Source organism: Carassius gibelio, chromosome A16 (assembly GCF_023724105.1).
Source record: "Carassius gibelio isolate Cgi1373 ecotype wild population from Czech Republic chromosome A16, carGib1.2-hapl.c, whole genome shotgun sequence".
In the NCBI taxonomy this organism is placed as follows: domain Eukaryota; kingdom Metazoa; phylum Chordata; class Actinopteri; order Cypriniformes; family Cyprinidae; genus Carassius; species Carassius gibelio.
This window is the reverse complement of record NC_068386.1, coordinates 14,884,385-14,899,610: the sequence shown is the minus strand read 5'-3', so window position 1 is coordinate 14,899,610 and position 15,226 is coordinate 14,884,385. Positions and strand designations below refer to the sequence as shown.

Below are 15,226 nucleotides of genomic sequence, written 5' to 3'. Positions count from 1 at the left end.
GATATATATTTCATTGTGTTTAAGATGCTATAACCATAAACCACATTCCTTTGCAGACACGGAAAAGGCAAGACAACAACACCATTAATGAAACAGATTTATTTAAATATAATATACAATATTCCATGAATTTAAGCATCGCAAACCACTTGTTTTTTACTACAAAAATATTATTATTAAAAAAATAATAATGGATTTCACATGCTGATATGAAGGCTGTCTAAGAAATTCACATAAGGTTAAAGTTCACAGAGAGAAAATATACACACTATCTACAAATGTGAAGGCAGATAAACATGGTTATGAATTGCATTCTTCAACACAACCCTGCCCAGAATTAAATGAATGAAGTATAAATACTCTATTGTGGTATCATTCATGGTTCACATGACATTAGTGCTCTGGCCAATCACATCACTTCTCTAACTAGGTGTTATAAAACCAGTTTACTGAATGTTTGAAATGACTAACTGAGTAAGTGTAGAGTGTACTGCAGTGGCTGGCTGGACTGAATAACGGAGGTCACGCTGTGCCCTACTGGCCCGAACTGGTCTGGCTCAGCGGAGGACAAGTGTTACATTCCTTTAAACTTATGAAACATTCACAAGGCGTCTTTGTTTTTCATAGAAGGTGAGTCATTAGATTCCCCCCTGCTGTATCCCTTTGGTTGAGAAAAGCATTTAGATCAAGAATAAATATTTGTTTCAGGATGAACTTGACTCAAATGGGGGCTGAATTAATAAAAAAATCTCAATAGCCACAACAGTACTGCACAAAAAACGTCCTGCCTTAATTTGGATACAAATAGATACAATTAAGAAACAAAAATCCTTCAATCTTTAATTCACATAGATAAAATAAAAATCTTCTTCCCATCCATTGTCTCTATAATTTTAACAAATCTTAACCTGTGATTTCTTCGAACTCAAAAACCCACTAAAGTTTAGCCGAGCTAATACCAAAGGAGATTACGAGAGATAACTAGAGCTCAATGAGGGTGTTTAACATCACAATCTGTCTATTTACTTTGGGTGAGAGACATCGTCTTCAGAGGACCAGCCTCAAATAAATATCAAAATACACCAGAAGCCGTTCACAAATCCCACAATAATGAAAAGATGAGTTCTTCATTTGTTTTCTTCATTAGTCTTCATATAAATGGATATGTTCACCATAACAGTCCCTGGTCTATCAAATCTATCTTGATAATTCAGTTATAGTATGTAATATTGGCAATAACAGTAACAGACCTGTGCTGTTAGTAGTATTCTTGCAGGAAAAGCCTTTAGACATTAAAGCAATCGCATGTCATTTGGTGAAGATCTGTGATGTTGCTGGTAATCTCCTTCACTGTTTACAGGAGAATGGTGCCGTTGTCACATGATGTCGTTGTGGTAAGGTTCATGATTTAATTTCAATGACCTTGATGAAGGGCAGGCTCTTGTTGGTCGTGGTGGATGGTCTCAGAGGTCTGCTGTGGAGAAGATGCATGAATTTGAATGTGTGCTTTGTATGTCCGTTATCAAGCATATGTGACCATTTGCATGAAAAATTTGCGTGTAGCTATCGGGATCATTTGCATGTCCTACCTGTAGACAATCTGTGCACTGCCATCTGATGGCAGGTACGAGTTTGACCTTTGACTCCCAAGGTAGTAATCCAGCTGATCATGCATTTGTTTGTTCTGTAAGCAAAGCACATTGACAAAGGTCAGACGTCAGGAAACATACAGTTTACAACTCGCTTTTAAATGTGGAAAAATACATTTTACTTAAACATGAACCATCTGTGTGGGTTTTTAGCAGTCATTCATGAAATTATGATATCATGATAGAGAAAATAATTATAACTAAGTTAAGGAACCAAGAAGTGGTTCCATGCTTTAAAATATCAAAACTCAATGAGTCAAATTAGTTGGTTCCTTTTAGTGAATAAAAACCAGGCAGCACAACCAATGTAGTCCAATTCCTGAATCAATGTGAATCAAACACACAAAGCACAACTAGTGTAGATTCCTGAATGAATGACTCGGTTCTTTTTAGTGAATCAAACACATGCAGCTTAAAGTATGTTTTATGCTTATTAATGAATGACATTGTACCCCATTTTTAGTTTGTTTCATGTATTTAATCTAACACTTTAAAATTGTAATTTATACACATTAAAACCCTCTGAAAAGCCACATCTTTTGAAAAAGTTATTTTAAATGTTTTGTATTATTTCCAAAACAAATTACTGCAATAACATAATCATTTATGGACCCATTTAGAGATATAAACATTTAGAGAAATCTGAACTAGAACTGAAATGGTTGGGAATCGTGAATCCCCACTAGATGTTTGTTTATATCCTGTTGACTGACCTCTGCCTCCAGCATGGCCACCTTTTCCTCCAGCTCTCTGATCACTCTGTCTCTCTCTTGAATCACCATCCGCGAGTTCTGAAGCTAGATGACACAAGGATGGAAAACTTGAGTTAGAAAGTGAACCTGCCATGACAAAAGTTTATATGAGAGTCAGCGTTTGTGTGGATACACACGTACCTGTTCAATCATTTGCCGTAGCTTTCTCTGTTGACTCTTGAGCATGTCATCTAAGTGATGAATCTTTTCTTTCAGAATTGCGTTTTCTTTTTCCACCTCTTCTAACCTGTTACATAATTAAGCAACATGTTTACAGCAACACCCAAATGATGCATAAAGTTAAAAAAGGCAACATAATGCAAAAAAAAAAAAAATCAGTAAGATTATCTATCCCACTACCTCTCCCTCCCTGCATGGCCCTCCTCCCTTAGTTCGCGTAGTTGCAGGAGTTCGGCTTCTCTGGTCATGAGTTGGTCTCTGAGGGTGGAGCTCTCCTGCTCCATGCCGCCCATGAGACGTCTCAGGTCTTCGATCTGTTGATCCTGCTGCTCTTTGCTCTGCTGAACCCTCTTCAGATACTCGCTCTGCTCAGATAATTGCTGCTTATACTGCTGTGCCTCGGCCTACGACAACAAGAAAATAATTAAATCACGATGCACAAAAGACATATTTTAAACTATTACACAGCTGTGTAATATCTGCAATATTAGATTCTGACTGGTAAATTAGTCACAGGATTCTGTGGTCAAATATTTTTCATACAATGAGCCCTAAACTTTGACCGTTGAAAATTTGACCGGTGTCTCATACTTGTAATGGGAAGGCGTCAATAAAAATAACTTGTAAACAATTTGACAGCTAACTTTTACCTCAGGATATAGCCAAAGTCATAACTTAAAAACCTGGAATCGCTAAAATTGTACGTGTCTTAATGTTAGAAAAAATTTCCTAATTGTCAAATAATGTCTAAATTTCTAAATATTGTGAAATAGTTTGTATAAAAAAATTTAAGACATATTTCTTTATGTGGTAAGCACTTCTGATCACCCTATCAGCATAAATGCATTTCATTTAAAACAAACAACTGGTCGCCACACCTACATTTGTACAAATGAGACAGTTTCATGGAGGTTGGAAATGATTCAAAGGTTCAAGCTGTTTCATTATTTCCTGTATCATTTTGACATCAGCTGTTTCCTTAACACTGAAATCCTTGAGGTATAAGATGCAAGCAGTAGCAGATTACGAAACTGCACTTCATCATGAAAGAATGTGCGTTTCCACCCCTGCACACAGTTCTTTCCCAACCTGGATCTGACACAGTTGGCCTTCAGGAATGTCTGCCACTGCCTGAGTACAGTACCACTCACCTATCAAGGCAATGTAACTAAGGTTCTTTAAATGTTGTCAGTAGGATCCTTGCATGTTAAAAAAATAAAACGAAAGGAAGACGGTAAAAAGTGCATGCTAATGTAAGTAACTAACCAGCAAATTTTCTCTCTCCTCCTGGTGTTTCTTCTCGGCCTCTTGGAGTTGAGCATACAGACGCTTACTGGCCTCCCTCATCTTCTCTTTTTCTTGCTCATCCATGCTATCCTGAGAGATAATACAGTGAGAAAACATTAATGAAAAGAATCTGGAATTTGTTTGGTAACAGTCAAATTTGTGTTCATGTACTTCTTACATGTGTCTTGAATTAGTTATGCAACATAGTGGTTTAAGCAATAAAAAATAGAAGCAAACCATATTCAGTTAAAAACCAAGTCACTATCCCACAGTCACACAAAACTAAATATATGTCCTTACAAATGATGTCCATTTAAATACGCCCACATCTCTCCCAGCAGTTATTTATAGATGTGTGTGAGAGCGAGAGGACAATGTAAGTTAGACAGAAAGTGGGAGGGATCTTCACTGTATCTGCGTCAACAGGGTGTGTGTTCTAACAGTACAATACTGACGTATGCTGTCATAACTCAGCTTTTCCACTCACTCTCCTGCTCTAACTACCCAGATGCACACATCCCGTTGGGAGGCTAATCTGCACAATTCAATCCGGAAAAAAAAAATGCTGCCTCCGCATTTGGTTTCATCGAGCAACAACAGATAAGAATTTGAAGAATGTGAAAACATTAAAACCTGTTGAACAAATACTGTTGATTATAAAGAATCCACGGATCATTATTGCAGGTGGCTCAACATGTTTCCTGAGCTGTACGTTTTTGTGTGGTCTCATGGGTGATTAATTCCTCACTATCTGCGGGTTTGTTGATGTGTTCTGTGTTAACAGATGTTTGAGATTTGTAATGTAGGTGTGAATACACAATTACCTGAGTGATAAAAAACAATTAACACCCAAAGGATGCAGATTTTTTTTTAAACACAGCACATTATATAATGCAACTGCATTGAAGCATGCATTTTATTTTAAATCTAATAATATCAGCAGTTTTTTTGTGAGGGTTAAGTTTGGGTTTAAGGAAATAGAAAATATTTTTGTTGGTATTAAAATTATGGATACATAATTTTCTTTTTTTTTTCTTTTTTGTTGACAGAAAAGGTCATATAAAGATAGAAATAGAGAAAAAGATTTTTAGTGTATTTGATTATTAGTGTTTGAATGATAACCTGCATTTGTGTGTGTGTGTGTGTGTGTGTGTGTGCGCAAAACAACAGTGCACATTAATGTCTCACCTGTCTCTCTAAACCGTTTAGGGCCTGTGTTAATGATGAATGAGTGCCATTAACTTTTCTGGGACCAGATAACACCAGCTGAGGGTGAGAAAAGGAGAGGAAGTTAACATTTTATGATTAATATATCTTAAAAGAAGTATACATGCAGATTGATGTTGTTTTGTCTCACCTTATGTTCTGTCCTGTGACTTTTAGCTGCCATCTGCTCTCTGAGGTTTTTTAGACAATATCTCACCTACACACAGTACAACGCTATTAATGTACAGGTTCTGAAACATCTAAACATAGGAGAGAGGGAAATGATACCGAGGACGTTCTGACCTCCTGTATTTGTGAAACTTCCTCTGAGAGCATTTTTAGACTCTGTTGGTGTCTGGCTTGGGCCTCTTTGCGGTCTTCAAGATATACCTGACAAGCAAACCCAAAAAAAACATAAGCACATAAGCATTCACATCACTCATTTTAACATGTGCCTGAATTGAATGTATAATAATTTTATGCATTAGTCTAGTGCCTCGTCTAGTTTAGGCAGAATATCAAATTCAGTTACTTGGAATCAGACCTCGTTATCATTTTAAATTAAAGCTCAAACTTCCAGATGTAACTGCTCTATCATTCAGAGTTAAAGACACACCCACTCACCTTGATGACCTCACCCTGGTCTTCAGACTGCTTGATCAGATCAGACTTCAATGGCTGCCGCTCATAGTTTGGTTGTACCAAAGCAAAAGCTCTGCCAATTGGCTGGAATGACATGAAAAATACATATTAAAACCCTTTGTATGCATACAATAATATGTTATTAACTGTACATTCATGTCATGCAACATCTAGAAGCTTGATCAGACTTCTACCTATTAAAGTATTATGATTTTTAATTTATTTAGAATTTACATTAAATGTTTAAAATGATTCATATTTCCAAATAAGAACTGAACTCATCATACCATTCTAATTTTCTCAGAATCAATCTTTACATCTGCATCTCTTTGCAGAAAACAAAAGCTCCTTTCTAAACACAAGGTTCAAATAACACACAAAGAGTAGCAGGAAACCCCTAAAGAGCAAGAAGGGGCGCAGGCGTGGAAAAAGGGACATGAAAAGTTATGCAATTTCTAGGATCTGAAACAATGAGCCTCTGGTTCTTCAAGCACGTCCCCTGGAACACAGCCACATGTTCCTTGTGTTTATAGAGATTTGGCAGACAGACAGAGAGAAATGGACCAAAGAGTGGATTTGTGGGGTAGGGGTACTTCCACTGAAGTTAATCTGAACCGATTCTACAGAATCACTTTCAAAGCATAACCAGAAATAATCAGCTCATAACCAACAGAGATAAGCAAGCATTATCATATAATACACAACAACAAACCATAAAAATCTTAATTTCAGATTCAGATAAGACCAATCTACCTTTTTATGTAACTGACTGAAAAAGTTACGTGCAGTCTTTAAAATTAGATAACTAAGCAGTTTATGCAGACAGTCACTGATATAAATAAATATAAACATCAATAATATAAATATTGAACATATGTTCAATATTTAAAAAAAAATTATATAAAAAATTTTCAGGCTTAATTAATTATACTTTAAACAGAAACTTTTTCATTCTTCTAAAACTTTCCCAGGGTTAGAAACACTGAACACAGCCAAATACATTTTAAAATAGTTCATAAATGCTTATAAGCATTGAATCAGGAGTTTGATTCTGAATGTGACATCTGAAAATGTCAAGACTAGATCATCTATCAATCATCTCTGCTTTAATATGTGTACAATAGAAAATGCAGACATTTACCTTATCTGTGGTGGGCGGCTGGTGCTGGTTCTGCTCGTGGAGAGTCAGTCTGAGGGTTCTGTGCCCGTTCTGAATAACGACATGACGAGAAGCACAAATGTGAGTGAGGGATGTAACAAAGAGACCGTTATAGAAGGCAAAAGGGAGGGAGCTGTATGGATGAGGGGAACATGTGGGGAGGAGAAACTGAGTAATGCCCTCTGACAGAGAGAGACTGATTGGAGGCCAGTTGCCCATTCAAGTTTGGCATGAGGGTCTGTGGTTACTCAGTGTGCAAGAAAAAAAGCGAAAGCGAAAGGAATTTACAGTCCAGTCTCTACAATATACACAGTCTGATTTGATTTGTTCCTCAGCTTCTGGAAAATTCTTGAGCCTCGCAGGCTTTGCCAAAACTTAGTATTTGAATGTAAATTTAAATCGTTACAAAGATGGAGGCGGATGCCACAAATCTAAACGGAACAATGCGCTCCAGTGCAGAACGGAATATAACCATGACAACGGGGGCAACAATCAACAACATAAACTATGTTTGCTGGACACAGGAAGAGACCAAAACACAAACTATAAAGCTTTAAAACAGATGAGAAGAAACACTCTTACACAAAGAAATGTGCTGGATAAATGTGTGTGTGTGTGTGTGTGTGTGTGTGTGTGTCTCAATGCTTAAATCCAGAACATTCTGCTGGCTCTAAAAGTAGTCTGTGCAAGTCACAGTGGGACGGGAGGTCCTGAAAGTGAGCGTGTGACAGACAGCGTGCACAAACTGTGACATGTTTATTAAATATGTGTGAGACAGGTCCAGACCGACTGTGAAAATGCTTGACCTTGTCATTACTAGGGTGGAGATTAAGAGTCTAAAAAGTCAGAGCCAAGGTGACAGAGGACATTCCACATTCACATGAGACATATTCCAGTCCATTCTGTATTAGATTAGACGGGATTCATATTTACTGTCATTAGGGGAGTTATTATTTTAGTAATATTAGAGTGAAAATAATGTGGGTGTAGAAGCCAAGACATGATTAAAAAAGAAAGAAAGGTGCAATTAAAGAGGAAAATAAAAAGAGGAGGTGACGTGTTCAGTGATGATGGGGAATAATGGGAGATGACATCATGTACAAATAGAGAAGCTGCAGTGAGTTCATATAAAACGCTGCAAATATTATTATGACCTATTATTACTATATCATCCTTGTGGTAAGGTAATGAAAAGGATTATACTATTCAAGTGCAATTGACATTTTATAACATTATGTGATTAAGTTATCAATTATACTTCTTTTGACAAATAATGCAGCATCTGTGGCATGTGTCAAAAAAATGATTTGCTTTCATATAGTAACTATTAAAAAGAATAGAGAGAAGCATAATATGTAATGCATTATTTTTTAGTACTTTAGCTATATTATATGTAATAATATTTAATAATATTCTCAAGATCTTTATTTAAAAGTAGTTTTATTGGTCTGGAGCTGATGAAAATATGGAAGCCTGGTTCTTCCATGAAACAATAAATATGATTTTTTTTTTATCTCACAATTTGGACTTTGTTCAAAGCCTGTTCTCACCATGGAATAAAACAAATATAAAATGTATTAATCACTTTTTATCTCATAGTTTTGATCTTTTTCAGAATTGCGAGAAAAATCTAAACTATGATATTTAATGTGATCAGTGCCTGGTTTTCATGGTCATATTCGGTTCTGCACTGGAGCGCATTGTTCCATTTAGATTTGTGGCATCCGCCTCCATCTTTGTAACAATTAAAATTTACATTCACATACTAAGTTTTGGCAAAGCCTGCGAGGCTCAAGAATTTTCCAGAAGCTGAGGAACAAATCAAATCAGACTGTGTATATTGTAGAGACTGGACTGTAAATGCCTTTCGCTTTCACTTTTTTCTTTCACACTGAGTAACCACAGACCCTCATGCCAAACACGAATGGGAAGTTGGCCTCCAGTCAGTCTCTCTCTCTCAGTGATAGAGCACTTCAAATCAGTGTCTGACACTGAAGGAGGAGGCTACAGCTTTATCAAACTCTAAATTGACTCTGAACATGTGGTCTGGTTAACAGTCAGCCATCTCAAGAGAACAGGACGTCTGCATGGTTGCAGAATGATACTTGACAGATGTTGATTGTATTCTTTACAGCTGACCAGTTTCTTTCTTTTTTTTCTAGAAACAAGATGTTGAACTTGAGACAGCGTCTATTGTTATGTTGAGATCAGGCAAAAAAAATTATGTAATGATCACGACAAAAGCCTTTGGGCTTCTGAAGCTGGTGCATGCTTCAGCCTTTTTTGGAAGATAAAAGCCAGGTGTAGTGACCTTGGCCAATACAGTTACACAATACAGTGCTATATGTACTCTATGTACAACATACATGTTTTAACACAGCTAGATGCTATAAAGTACATAGACTCTCAGAAAAAAGGTCCAAAACCTGTTACTGGAGTAGTATCTTTTTTAAAAGCTACACCTCTATACCTTATTTACTTCTCATGGTGCATGTTTAAGTACATCAAATGTGCACATATTATTACTTAAATAATACATATTAGTCCCTTTTAAAAAGATTGCCCCAGAAAAGCTTTTGTACCTTTATTTCTAAGAGTTTAGAGACTTACTTTTAGACAGCTACAATATATAGGCTAACAATCTAACAATAGCATGACCCTATACAGTTCACCAAACTACCACAGATCACTGTAATCTACATGTTTCGACAAGAACATTCCACGTAAAGCTGGAAGTAACACACCACTATATTACATGATATCACAAAGATCGATTAAATCATAAATCTAGTGATGCAAGTTTGCAAAAGCAAGCTGTCCGAATAAAGATCTATTATTATTGTACCACTTACTAAATCACTAGACTAAACGCAGGCACACCTCAACCCACCAGGTCAAAACAACACATTTATCGTAATCCCATAGATGAGACAAAACAATGACACCACGCACAAAGACGATGGACAGACTAGACATAACTTTCAGTCAATTAAAAAATACAGTGTTGTGTTATCTGAAATGTCCGTATAAAAAATAACAACAAATCAACAAAAGTTGGTTTAGGACAAATTTAAAGTAAATAAATTACACCCTTATTTATTTACCTGAGTATATCGGCAGGTACTACCGCAGGGACGTCCTATGATTGTGTGCGAATCGGGTGTTTCCATAGAAGGCAAAGCAGCATTTAGACTAGTGTGTCGAGATCAGCCAAGTTCAACGCCACACCTCAACCCAAGAGAAAAACAAAGGCACAACACACACACCTGCAAAATGACACGCACCCAGCACAAAATTTTTTTCATGCCTGTAATGGGATAGGATTAAAAAAATCTATTTGTTAAGAGGTTTGTGAGGATTCTGCTCGTCGCATTCGAAAAACAGGCTATTCATTACAACAGAAGCATCACATACCAAAACTAACAAATAGCACGCCATCGCTCTTTTAAATGGACGCATAAAAAATATGTAAATATTATATAAGAGCTCTGTGAGATTTGCATAAATTCTGTACCACGGAAATAGAAATAATAGAGAGGCGTTGGCACCAGGGTATTAAGAAAACAAACAGATGCTTAATAACAGATGGAGAGAGATGGAGTGCAATGGCGATTGTTCACTGGAAATCAAACCAGGTCAGAGTGAAACCTGAACGCAGGTGTGAGGTAAGAGACAGAAAGAGAAGAGCTTCAAGAGAGAGAGCCAGGACATAGAGAAAGAGAGAGGGATTGTTTGAGAGCTTGAGTGGAATGTGTCATTGGATACAGGCCACTGGACCGCTCAAAAGGACAGACAAAAAAAAAAAGACTTGTCTAATCACACAAGCGTTTTTCCTTGGTAAGACGTAAAGGTCACGTGAGATATCTGAATAGCTGCTGGTAACCTGAGACTGTATAGACAATAGTGAATCTGAGTGAACTGAAACATTAATAATGGCACCATTAATCATGTTAGAATGGAAAGAACTTGGATATTAAGTTAATATATTATTATATTATATATTAAGTTAATTGGTTGTGAAATTCCAAAAGTCACTGAATGAATGAGTGGATAGATAAAAAAAAAAAAGTGGAAGTTTTATGTTGTTCTATCGATATTCAATGAATTATATCAATATAATAATTAATTAATTTGCTGAAGTTTTTTATTTTTTTAATGAACATTTGTACTTTAATGTTGTTCACAGATGTTTTGCTTTATCAAAAGTATCTGCATGTGGTTGCCCAACACTATCTCATGACCAATTCGTGCATATTTTACAAGGTGGCTAATTCGTACGAATTCTTATGCATTACTCGTATGATTTTGTACAATTTGTCTAGATCCCAGTGACGGGTAGGTTTAGGTTTAGGTCATTCGTACAAGTTCATTAGAAATGTGCAACTCGAAAAATAAATAAGATTTACAAAAAATCTTATGAATTTGTATGAATGAGGTCGTACAAGTTTATACGAATTAGCCACCTCATAAAATATGAACGAATTGCCGTGAGATCATGGGTTGCCATACCCCTTGGACCTTTTCTGTTCCACATTAAAGGGGCTTTTATTCTACACTTCGGAGTGAAAGCTTCATGTTTTCCTTTTAATATTCAATTAAATTATATAAATATATATCTTTTGAGTCCAGAAAAAAAAAATCTAAATTTTCCTTGAGGGGGCTTTAAATAAAAAAACAAACGAATAGGTAATAAAAATAAATTTCATTAGTAGCAAACAAATTAAATTGTCGTTTCCTAATAATCATTTGGTGCACTTAGTTAGAAGTGCTTCCGCCATTGTTGTGACAAGACGAATCACAAGTCAATTTCATCACAGTATTCTGTGGAACTCACCTCAAGGCAACACAAGCCAAGCTTTCACATAGCGTACATATTTGTTACTATTGTACTGTAAATACTGTAGATCACCCCCATAAACACACAGAGGGCTAATGACTATCAGTGAAATCTGCTTCATAATATGAACTTGATGAGAGAGGCAAAACTTGTACTTTCACAGAAGCCATATAAAGAGTGAGCAAATACAAGGTATTGAACAAGGGAGTGGTAAATTCGCAAAATAATGGCGTAAATGGAGGAGAGAGAAAGTAAATATACAGACGCAGCTGGTTGAACAACGGTTTAAAAAAAAAAGTTTTAAAAAGGTGGAAACGCCTTACATAACTTGAGGTCATCCTGCTAAACTAATTTTGCTGGCTTTAACTCCACACAAAAAAGGGAGAGCTTTTTTTTTTTTCTTTTTTTTTCTCCGAAACAATTTTTTAAGTATAAATGTAAAAAAGTGTAAACTTTAAGTAAGAGTCACCTTAATCTACTAGAACTGCCTAAAATCATTAAAAGTTATTGCAGAGTTAAATCTGTAAGTGCGTCATTCTCTAAAGAATGCATTTTAAATGCTCTTTAACCTTGTGATGCTTGACAAGTCCTTTAAAGAGCTTCCTGTTAAATGATGTGTTCATATTTGCAAATGAAAAACATGCAAAAACAGCAGCTGCTGAAAAACAGGCTACAATATGGTGCATTATCAAGTCAGACTTTTGAACCAATCTGAATGACCATCATGTTAAAGAAGGAAGGAAACCTTCCACAATCGAGCAAATACTTGAGACCGGTCTCTCTTCCTATTCCTTCTTGCCCACTTTACATGCAGAAAGCATGAAATATATATTCTGTGAGGGCATAAAACCAGTAAGGGCACAAGGCTGCTCAGCAACCTGGATGGAATGCTCAGGTTAATAATCGAACTCACCATAACACTTTTACAGTGCTGATTGAACAGACACGGAAAGAGCTGGTATTTGGCTTAACTATCCCCTGTGCTGGCACAAATGCCTCTTACAGGTTATTAGGGAAACCAAATTTCAAGTAAGTGACATTAAACCAGATTAAGCATCTGTTGTGCATACAAATAAGGGCAAAGGGAGGTAAAGGAGGTTTAGTGCAGCTTGCCACTGTAAATACTGTTAATTAATTAAGTGTCACATTTAAACTGACATAATTTTTTTACATTTTTACAAAATTCATTTTGACGATATAAATGAATGAATGAATGAATCACTGGACCAAGTAAATAGTTATAGAAGCTACAAATCGGCAACACGTAGCGCATTTAATATTTTACCTGGAAGATTACAGATGATCAAAGTTCTCTTTATGATGAAAAAACGACACAGAAATCTTTGGCAACATGGATTTAAAACATTTTACCTTAAAACTAGCCTAAATATTTTAATTATGTTTTAATCTGTCTCACTAGTGCTTATTCATATATAGGCTATAACATTTATTCATGTGCATATTTGATTCAGATATCAAGACCCGTGCAACACTATGCAGATGAATGTAAGGGAAAAAAGCATATTTGTTGTTTTTCTAGAGATATTAAACAATAAGTAGTGAAAAAATTGGTACATACCATTCTGTCATCCCATCTGATTTCATCAAATGTGCACATACTCCCCATTCGATTCATGATTTTAGCTTAATGTATCTAAACTCAGAAGACAATAATACTTCAGTAAATATAGTTAAATAAGAGCAGAAGTTGAATATTGCCCTGTGCGCGCGAACTCGTCGCAGTTGTGTTTTGTTGTGTTCTGATGTCGTCAGTCACGCTCACTAATAAATAGCCTTGGTGCAGCTCTGACCGCGAGCTGAACGGTTTTGACAGACACTCCCCTCCTCCTCCTCCTCCTCCTCCTCCTCCTCCTCCTCCTCCTCCTCGCAGGTTTCACGGGTCGTTAGGACAAGTCAGACTGAAATCTGTCGTAGTGTGACTTCATTGCTTCGGCATCCCTCTCCGCTTGTTTTGCCTCCGCCCGCGGGAACAGTGTCATGTGGCGTGTTTTTACCTGAGCAAAACGATCTCATTCCACTATCCCGAGGTTACAGAAAATAAAGCACTGCGGTTTGATAGAAACTATCTCAAAATTTAGTCAGTTTCTTCAGAATGATAGGCCTACCTACGGTAAGTCAGCAGTTAAAGCAAAAATAAATAAATAAAATAAAAATTAGTCGTGTATATATATATATATACACATACAGTACCTTTATTTTCATGACTATGAAAATTGTAGAGTCACACTGAAGGCATCAAGGGCTATTTGACCAAGAAGGAGAGTGATGGGGTGCTGCGCCAGATGATCTGGCCTCCACAGTCACCGGACCTGAACCCAATCGAGATGGTTTAGGGGTGAGCTGGACCGCAGACAGAAGGCAAAAGGGCCAACAAGTGCTAAGCATCTCGGGGAACTCCTTCAAGACTGTTGGAAGACCATTTCAGGTGACTACCTCTTGAAGCTCATCAAGAGAATGCCAAGAGTGTGCAAAGCAGTAATCAAAGCAAAAGGTGTATATATATATATATATATATATATATATATATATATATATATATATATATATATATTAGGATAGGCTAGTAGTAGAAGTACCACTAGAAGTAGTAATATAGAAGTAGTTACATTTTTGTCAAAATCACAAAAAAATATACTAGCCTAACTATTACATTTTTTTAAGAAAATAAATATAAGTGTCTCCAATAGATCTCAGGGCCGTGCACAGACCTTTTGAGGGGCATGTGCTGAAACTGAAAAAGGGCACCCCCCCCCCCCCCCTTTTTATATCAAGATTATTTAGTAAGCCTGCATAAAAGGAAGAAATGGTCACATCTTCATGACAAATTCAATAATACAAAATAATAGTCTCAAAAGCTTTAGATTTATTCACGATTAATAACAACCATAATAATAATATTAGATAATTAGATAATATAGATAAACAGGGTTTTAAGGGCTTCTTTAAACCTAATACAACAGCAACCTTCTGTGAGCCATGTATCTGGCAAAAATGTTATACTGTGGTGGACCAGGGATGTTGGTCTCTTGAAGGTCTCTTATTCACTAAACTTTCCCTAAAATAAGCCAGCAATGAAAAAATAAATAAAAATAGTGTGAAAAGTACAGTTGCAGTGAAAAGCATTTCTGAAGGATCACGTGACACTGAAGAGTACTGATGTAATAATGCTGAAAATTCAGCTTTGATCACAAAAATAAATTACATTTTAAAATATATTCAAATAGAAAACAGTTATTTAAAATTGTAAAAATATTACACAATATTACTGATTTTGCTGTATTTTGGATCAAATAAATGAAGCCTTGGAATGAATCATGAATTACATTCTGTATGATAAAATATAAAGATTTCAGTGATCTTCTGTAATTTTTATTTTTTTAGTTACTACTACATTACTGTAGTAAAACCATGTTTTCCAACATTTTATAAAGAGAGTATACAAAGAGTATACCATAACATGATTAGCCTAAATGTTCATAAATTAAGTGTATCA

The 15,226-nt window shown here is 36.1% G+C and overlaps 1 protein-coding gene across 2 annotated transcripts; it reads right to left on the bottom strand.

Moving 5' to 3' along the window:
• Window positions 1-84: 84 nt before the first annotated feature.
• Window positions 85-13,513, bottom strand: LOC128030909 (tuftelin). 2 transcript variants are annotated; one of them, XM_052618991.1, is made up of 12 exons: window positions 13,292-13,513; window positions 6,858-6,926; window positions 5,699-5,800; window positions 5,378-5,464; window positions 5,226-5,291; window positions 5,057-5,134; window positions 3,848-3,958; window positions 2,762-2,985; window positions 2,543-2,648; window positions 2,363-2,446; window positions 1,590-1,684; window positions 85-1,474 (listed from the first exon to the last, which is right to left on the bottom strand). In XM_052618991.1, exons 1-12 carry the CDS (start codon window positions 13,346-13,348, stop codon window positions 1,402-1,404), a joined length of 1,152 nt encoding a protein of 383 aa, XP_052474951.1. In that variant the 5' UTR covers window positions 13,349-13,513; the 3' UTR covers window positions 85-1,401. The 2 variants fall into 2 exon arrangements, with proteins under 2 accessions (XP_052474951.1, XP_052474950.1); XM_052618990.1 differs by lacking the exon at window positions 13,292-13,513 and adding an exon at window positions 9,980-10,146.
• Between the last annotated feature and the right edge of the window lie 1,713 nt (window positions 13,514-15,226).

What these genes read in the sequence shown, in the direction of transcription:
- LOC128030909 (XM_052618990.1), bottom strand. Translation starts at nt 10,045, where the DNA reads ATGGAAACACCCGATTCGCACACAATCATAGGACGTCCCTGCGGTAGT. An exon ending in GGCCATGCAGGGAGGGAGAG is followed by an intron (nt 2,649 to 2,761) that starts GTAGTGGGATAG and finishes ATTATGTAACAG; the next exon opens with GTTAGAAGAGGTGGAAAAAG. An exon ending in TGGCCATGCTGGAGGCAGAG is followed by an intron (nt 1,685 to 2,362) that starts GTCAGTCAACAG and finishes CTTTGCTTACAG; the next exon opens with AACAAACAAATGCATGATCA.